Source organism: Centroberyx gerrardi, chromosome 19 (genome assembly GCF_048128805.1).
Source record: "Centroberyx gerrardi isolate f3 chromosome 19, fCenGer3.hap1.cur.20231027, whole genome shotgun sequence".
In the NCBI taxonomy this organism is placed as follows: Eukaryota; Metazoa; Chordata; class Actinopteri; order Beryciformes; family Berycidae; genus Centroberyx; species Centroberyx gerrardi.
Window position 1 is genome coordinate 14,896,978 of NC_136015.1, and position 8,950 is coordinate 14,905,927.

Genomic DNA, 8,950 nt, shown 5'->3' on the forward strand with positions numbered 1-8,950 from the left:
TGGACATACACACATTAGTGTGTAGTGTCCTATACAGCTATAGCTCTTAGAGGTGTTGGAACTGGAATATTATATGTCCACCATAAAGATTGTAGGTTTGCTGCACTCTTAATTTCTCATAGACTGACTTAATTTTTTTTTCAGATGCATTTTGCATTGCTACTTTACTTACTTTAAATTATGCCAATTATGTGACGACCTACAGTGTAGTGAAAAAGGTGCATTATAGGCCTACTGCTAATATTTTTTGCACTAGCCTACATTACCATTAACATTTTCCTCTTCACTTGGGAATGATTCCTATTATACTGGTTGGATAATAACATTAGATAGAATAGTGACTGTGCAAACTTCCTCTTTTTCAGCTCTCATCTCTGAAAAATATTGTCATTTTGTGAATTTAGAAATGTTGTTGTCACTAACAATTTTACTTTCTTGTTCCATTTTCAGGTTTTCTTGTCAAAGGAGTATACAAAATGATACAAGAACATCTCATCAAAAATCAGGATGGACACTAAAGCAGTGACTGTTTACACATTCTTGATGTCCATTCTGAGAACTTAATTGGAACATATACTGTACTTTGCATAGTTAAGGATTTATTACACAGCTGTGCTTTTTGAACTACCAGCACTCTGGAGGCAACAATGGAGACAGAACAGAGGGAGGGTGCGTCACAAAAAAGCACAGCCATTATAAAGACTGAAACAGAGGAAGATGTGACCTCTGGCCACACATGTGGAGTGTGTGGCCGTACCTTTCCTCTTCTCAGCTCTCTGTCCCAGCACATGAGAAGACACACCCGGGAGAAGCCGTACAAGTGCCCGTACTGTGAGCACAGGACAGCTCAGAAGGGCAGTTTGAAGGCCCACATCCGAAGCCATAAACTAGGCCTACTCAGCCATAACTTGGGTGACAAGGAGGGGGATGGAGAACAAGGGCAGAAAGATAATACTAAGGTACCTGATGGCTCTCCTGAATTAATTAGCACCTCTGACAAGGGCCATAATGTCAATGGGAAGATGAAGAAGAAAGGGCCCAAGAAAAAGGTCAAATGCAAAGATGCAGTAGCTGGTGTGGAGGAAACAACTTGCAGCAAAGAACAGGTGGATGACGGGGCTGAAGCTGGGCCCTTTTCCTGCAGCTTATGTAGCCAGGTTTTCCCTCAGGTATTACTCCTGAAAGCCCATATGAAAAGACACAGGGGCTCCCAGGATCACGGTTGCCGGATCTGTGGACGGCGCTTCCGCCAGGCATGGTTCCTCCAAAGCCATATGCGCATTCATCGGGTTAAAGCCCAGCTGCGAGGTGGCAAAAACAATGACACACCTGCCACCATCAATGGTGTTCCTCAGGACCCGGCATCCTTGACAAATGATGAGTGCCTCTATGAGCTCTGTGCCGGCTGTGGTAACTTCTTCTCTGACCGCAAGACCTTGCGAATACACGAAAAGCTGCATAAACAGAACCACAGCCGCACCCAGACGCAGGGCCAGCCACAACAAGACCTTGAGGACTCAGAGTTAAACATCGCTAAGAGGCATTTTTTGGAAACCCTAAACCTCACATGTGTTGGACCCGGGGAAACCCCTGACGAACGGAGCCTGGGCAGACGAATTCCAGAGCTGGATCCTGTTTGTAGTTACCAAGCCTGGCAGTTGGCCACAAGGGGACGACTAGTGGAGGCCACAGAGAAATGCCTGGGATGGGAGGAGAGACTAGCGGATGCTGAGGTGGCATACGACAGGGAGAAAGGCGAGTACGTGCCCCTGAAGCAGGAGAAGAAGAGAAAACAAATCGACACTTCTAGTTCCAACATTAAGAAGAAGAAGGGCGATGTAAGCCAAGACCACACATCAAACAACTTGGCTCACGCTAAAGGTGGTAACAGTGGGATTCTCAGCCGCCAGAGTGACCGTATCCTGTTGAACGGACTTGGTCATGCGTTTTATGGGGCGCTGCAGAAGAAGAAGGTTAAAGAAGTTTACTCCACGAAACAAACCAACAGTATCAGGAACCAAGACCAGGAAGGTAAGGCATACACAATACACCACACTATTTAATCCACACTACAGTTTGGGCAAGATGGTAACAATACCTTGAAATGAGGGATCAAACGGAGTTACCAGACCCTATATTATGAGTCAATGATGGGGACATTTGTTTTGTATTGAATAAAGCACCATTCTTGTTTGGATCAAGTAATCAGAGGTAATGTTTGCTGACATTGTGCAGCTGTTACTTTTCCTGATGAGGACTGCCATATTTTACATTCAATATTTAACAATCAACTACACATAAAGCTCAAGATTTGAGTGGAGTATGACTGGATGACATGGTCATATCCCTCTTGCTGTAAAGTAAGTTAAACTTGCCAGGCTAGCAATGTGGAGATGTATACTTACAGATTCAGACAGCTGGACTAGAAACAGTTTTTAAGTACTTAGAATTAACATTATATTGTGGAGAAGGGAGACCTCTTGTGAATTCATGATTGAATTACACCCAATCTTACATACATGTTTTTCCTTATACAAACAGCTCTGGTAAATGCACTTCAATAAAGGTTTGGACATCTGTAAAGACAAATCAAGTTTCATTCCAAATGCCGTATCTGCTATAGGAATATTTTGCTGGCTGAAATCATGAGTGAATCTTTTAAACACACCCACACAAAAATATCAAATAACTGTTTTGTTAGCAAAGGTCTTACCGGTTTTAAGTGCCTATAACTTTTGAAGAATACCATAATGTGTTTTATTTTCACATTTACAATAATATTGTAAAATCAGGTGCCACTTTTTTCAGTTGGTGAATTATCATTTTGGAATAAAACTCTTCAAATAGAAAGTAAAAAAATAGAAAATAGCTCTTACAAACTATCAAGGAAGCCAGCGACTTTGATGTTGCTGACAGCTCACAGTTCATTAGATTGTTATGAGAGGTTGCACTGTTCAAATCCTGCTGTTGTGTTGTGTAACTCATGCTGCACCCAGCCTAATGCTCACACAGCCCAAAATCTTGCCTTACTTAACTGGAGTTAGAGTCGGCAGCTTGGAAGCAAGATTTAGCTACCTAAGCTCCTTTCCTACCCCCATGTGTGAAAAACCTCAGAAATTTGTGTTAAATCAACAGAAGAGGATAGTTGACTGTTATTTGTTATTTGTTGTGTAAGTAGGTAGCCAAGCAAGATTTCCTTGTCATGTGTGTTTTTGTAAAATAGATAAGAACTTATTTGAGACTTATATATCCACATCAACACAGTTAGTTAAGTAGCGAAATTAAGTAGTAGTGTTACTTTTGTCAAATAGTGGATATTGCAAGCTTTGATGCTCGAAAACTGGAAGATTATGGCCAGGAAAATACAGTTAGATTTTTTTACTCAGAAGTATGTCTGCGTATAGTAAGTAATGTAATGTGATATTTGATTAACGATGTAAATAATTTTAAAAATATTGTTACAAAAGTATAATCCTGTTAAGTTGAAATAGAAACTGAGCTGTTAATATTTTGTCTCAAACTCTACCAGTAAGGTGTTTGAAACAGTTGCGGACAGAAAATTAAAATATTCAGCCACACACAAAAAATAATTAGAGAGACACTGAAATTCCTTATTTTGGCCAGTGAAGGCTCTTTTTAGGTGTTCACATAGGAGCTAAACCCCTTTTGTCTACCTGCTGGTTTATTATTCTCCCATGTTTTTGCAGTTTCTTGTGAGATGGTACATGATAGAGACATTATCACTTCACTTCTAAGTCTGATTTACCATTCCACCAGTCCACCATTTTTTTCATAAACACATTTTCCACATACTTCCTACATCATTGGCCAGATCGTCACCAGCATGTCCAAACATGAAAAAACTTTGTAGATCTATTCAACAAGCTATGCTAAGATTAAGGATCAAGCCATTTTAAAATAAACCAGTAGGGGGCACCGTAAATTGATATCTTGAAATGGGTTGACCAAATGTTACAAAATTTGGTATACAGTATAATATGGTGTATGTTCTAGGGCCAAGTTGTAGCCATAATAGAGGTATGGTTGTGATTGGTCAATGCGTACATTGGCTATCACATACAGTAATGGCCTCTAAATCAAGAAGGGTTCGAAGTATCACAGTGTAACTTGATGAACTCTTTAGGATCTCTATCTGGAACATGCATGTCAAATTCATTCAAGTCTGTCAAAACTTGGCAGCACTTTGGATGTTGAGCCAATGGCAGCAGTCTTGACCCAGTGATGGATGCATATACTGTATATTATAACTGTGTCCATGCCACTATGAAACTTGATATGGTTGTCATAGTCTGTCCTTTGACAATTTCCCTTGCCTTCTGCTCTAATCTACAGATAAAAAACCATACTTCTGCGAGCACTGTGATTTCCACACTGTTGACGCCTCGCTTCTCAGGTCTCACCTGCACAGGCAGCACCAGGACTTCATGGGTCCCTACAGCAAACAGAGCACCATTTTGGACAACCTGAGCCAAAGTGGTTCCAAAGCCTCAAGATACATGGACTACCTCAGAAATAGGAGCGCGTTGCTTAGTCAGCCACACTGGAATCCTTACACGTGTCCACCTGTCCAGGGGTGGGCGGAGTCAAGCGTTAAAACAGAAAAATCAAAGGGTGCTGAGGTCAAAGGGAAGGGAGATACCACTATTGATGCTGCCAGTCTCCTCAATTTATCATCGTTACCTGTAGGTGAAGGAGATGGCACCATTAACTATCTGGTAAAAACAGAGGGCCTGGCGAGACACCAGTGCCCATATTGTTCCCACACTACCAACTACCCAGAGGTGCTGTGGATCCATCAGCGGGTTTCACACAGGGTGGATGGCAGTAGCTCCCTGGCACCCAAGTGGGCACCCTGCATTAGTAGCTTCAAGAGTTCAAAGACAGGCGCTGCCCAGTGGAGACGCACAGGGCCTCCACCATTCCTCGAGGGCAAGGACTGCCCAGCTCTACCCACTCCAAGAACTCAGCGCACGCACCCACCAGGCTTCACAACCCGCAGCAGCAGCAGCAGCAGCAGCAGCAGCAAGCGCTCAGCACCTAAGACTCACTCAGGTGTCTCTACAAATAAGTCCAAGCCTAGCACTCAATCAAAGGACTCGCAGTCTGCGGACAGGACACCATCTAGTGGGAGGATGGGACTCCTACCTCAAAAGAAGTCTGGTGAACAGAACCGCGCGGTGGAGGGGGGAAGCAAGGGCAACAATGTTCAAGTTACTTCATCAAGCAGTAGTGCGCATAGCAAAAGCGTCCCTGGTTTCCAGTCTACAAGCAGCCCCAAACCCAGAGGCCACAGGGTTGCAGTGGAAGGGAACCTACTCCCGCAAGAAGGCTTGGGTTTTATGTTGGCCCGCAATCATGGCAGGACTTCATCCAATACAACTGCAGATAGACTCCATCCCCACAGGCAGACATGTGACTCCTCTGCAGGTCCTAAGGGTCCTGATGTTTGGTCTGCCATGAACATGTGGGGGATACACGGGAGCAAAGCATACTTAGAACCACTCCTTTTTGCTCAGGGAAAGAGTGGATCAACAGGAGAAATGCCAATGGACATTGATATTTTGAGCCTCTTGAAAAACTACAATCCCCACGATCTGGCTGCTCTGTACCAGCACTGGGGGTTTGTCGATCCCAGGCTTGATCCACAAGGTAAGCAGGAACTTGGTTTTGGTGTTTTATTTACTGTATGTAAATAACAGATAACTAAGTGAATACTGCTTTGTACTATAGATAGAAAGAGTGGATGGAGGCTAATCGAAGGCTGAAATTCAATTTGAATGCATTCAAAAAGACTAGGTGCATAAAGATGGTGGTGATTGTGGACTATTAATAAAAACATGCAAACCTCCAACATGACCGGGATATTCATGTATAAATGCACTTTAATTAGTTATACTGTTTCCTTTCTCCTATTTTTACAGCAATGTTGCAGTTAAATGGAAATTTTGGAAATGAAGTCCATTCCTCCTCTGAAGCTTCCAAACAGGTGTGTTTACTTTACAGCAGCCTCTCATATTGTATGCAGGTTCGAGTTTAATTCAAAAAGTGGATGGATAAAAATTGTCTCCTATTCTTATGTTCAACCCACTGAAAAAATTTGATTGAACAATAACATTCATTTATTTTAATCAATTAATTACGGTTTCAACTGAATTTTCTGAATGGAATGGTCCTATCAATTCACTTTCCAAAATTAAGAACACCACAAGAATCCCTCTATCCCTCACAAGTATGTAAATCGATACCAACTGTGTGCATCTGTGTGTGTGTGTGTGTGTGTGTACATTGTCTGTGTGTGACTACAGTATATATGAGTGTGTCTGCGTGTTTTCATGTGTTTGCATGCGTGGCTGTCAACTTCCACAACCTGGCTGTCTTCTTGCTTCTCTTTTTCTTAAGAGAGGCTGACAGGGATGAGGCAAACAAATAATAATGAAAAAACATTGTTGTCCCCCTCAGGGTAGAAACCGCCTAGCGTCTCCATATGGTGTGTCATCAGCCTGTCAATCAGGCCTACCCTGATACTACCTACAACTGTTCTTTGCGTTTTCCTCTTTCCCCTAGAGTAATAATATGTGGGCAACTTTTTAAGACACTAGAGATGGGCAATATCTCTTTCTGCAGGGGTGAAGATTGACAAATCAAGACAAAATTAGTATGGATAATGTTGTGGGCCATATTGAACAGTATTATGGAAAAATATTTTGTCCATCCATTTTTATTCCCTTTGTACTAGAATGTACATCCCGGCCTTTAAACTTTGCTTTTTAAACTACCAGCTTCACCTGCCACACTCTCTATCCATAGCACTCATTTTCAAGGACAAAAAGTAACTTCTCTATGTACAACTTAAATTCAGCAGGACTTATTAGGTAAAATAATAGAGATTCTCTAACTATTTCATGAGGTACATTAACACAAAATGCACAAATTTTTTATAAATTTAAAAGACTGCAGTTGTACTCAATGCATGTGTCCACAGGCAACAGCACACAGCTCACCATATGTAAGTGACACCAAGATCGTAAACTGAAATTAAAATAAAAAGGAGAAAAAATAAAAAAAAATAAAATTGAACTTAAACTACAGCATCTTGTCTACTTGTAACACTAACTAAAATAAAAAAAATATATATGTGAAATGTGTTCAGTTTTTGTCTTGTGCAGGGTAAAAAAACACTACGCACTCACTACGCCACGAGATGGCACTATCCTGTAGGCCGACCTGATTGCTGTTGAGTCTGCTAGTTCATTTAATTTGTACAGCATGAAACCAGGTGGTACCAATTTTAAGTTATCTGAGGATATATTGAAAAATTTAAATTAGTAAAATTTACATTTACAATTTTTAGAGTTATTCTTATATAATAAATATAAACTAATGAAAAATCCCAAACTATAATAACCTTGATTCACGCATATTTCTCACAACTTGACACATCCTGTAGCAAATACATGTACTGCATCTCTCATCATCCATATTTTTAACATCAAAATTGACCAGATAACTGAGTGGTTACTACGAATAAAACAAAACAATAACATAGGCCTAAGTGTTCCTGAATCCTTGAAAAAAACTCTTAATGTCTAAGATATCAAGAAATTCCAATACAACCGCATGTTTCATATGGTTGCAGCAAGGTGTTTCAAGGCATTATAATATCTGGAAATTCCCCCTGTCTAAATGATTCATCCATTTCCCGTGGCTTCAGATTAGCACAGTTCCCCTCTGAGTTAGCATCTGTGATAGTGTTTTGATCATTCAAATATTTCAGGGTGGTTATGCACTGCTGGCTCATTTATTGCTAGCGTGACAGTGTGAAAGTATGGTGCTCCTTTCAGTCTGCACACACACACACACACACACACACACAATCCCTCTCAGTGTTGCTAGACCTAACCGGTGTGCCTCTTCTGCAGGTGAACAGCCGCTCCGCTTCATCCTCAGGGTCTCTTCAAAAAGGAACGTGAAGATATGTTCCTGTATGCTTCCAGCTTGAGCGATACTGCAGCACTAAGAGGCCTGCTGTTCTTTAAAGGAACCAGCCATAACTCCTTGGGGACAGAGGCACTTGATAATGCACAATATATGCAAAGCAATGAGGTGGACTTGTTTATAATTCTGATTATTTTGTAATATGGTTGTTTCACTGGAAGGTGAGTGTTATGCTCACATTCTCACAAAACAATGCTTTTTTGTTGTTAAGATTGTAGATGCGTTAGATACTGCAACACATATGGAGATATGTTTTTTAAGGACACGAGGCAGAACTGTTTATGCTCATTCAGACAGTGGGAAAGATGATAAGAAGACAGTGTGGAGGGACACTGGCTCTGGTGGAAATTTAATGTGAAGCCAGCAAGGATTTAGAGATGGTGGTTGGATGGTTTTGTTGGCTAAAGGCTCACAGAAATATGCTGGTTTTGGGGCTAATAATGAGCTCTAGCTGTAGAGATCCCCTGCACATTTATTTTTTTACACAACAATATGAAATACCAAATCTCACAAACGAGGATGCCACTGAGAACATTCAAAAGCGGTTCAGAGATGTAGACTGAGCCTGAAATTTACTACATTTTTACGTGTATATATCAAAACAGCTGCGGTTTGTTTTTCTCTGTATTTGGAGCCTGTATGCCTGTGAAATGTCTGTTTGGCTTAGGATAAGTATGGGATTGTCACAACACATGCAGAAATTGAAATGGAAGAGTAGAATATGCAATGCAGCTAGTACGCTGTCACATTTTAGTTATATACTGATACATATTTACATAAGTATCAGAGTACTGATCTTAGACCAGTTCTTTCTTCTAGACCATGTTGATTGAGATGACAGAGTGAACTTATCAGCGGTCATCTGGTTAATTGTCATCCATCACTATGCTTTGTGAGGCTTTGACAAGTATAGTGCAAGTATAGAGTATAGAAG

At 41.1% G+C, this 8,950-nt stretch overlaps 1 protein-coding gene across 1 annotated transcript; it reads left to right on the plus strand.

Moving 5' to 3' along the window:
- Window positions 1–647: 647 nt before the first annotated feature.
- Window positions 648–7,991, plus strand: LOC139923816 (zinc finger protein 516-like). The gene is made up of 5 exons (XM_071914683.2): window positions 648–1,067; window positions 1,107–2,031; window positions 4,354–5,670; window positions 5,943–6,007; window positions 7,941–7,991. Exons 1-5 carry the CDS (start codon window positions 648–650, stop codon window positions 7,989–7,991), a joined length of 2,778 nt encoding a protein of 925 aa, XP_071770784.2.
- Window positions 7,992–8,950: the final 959 nt, after the last annotated feature.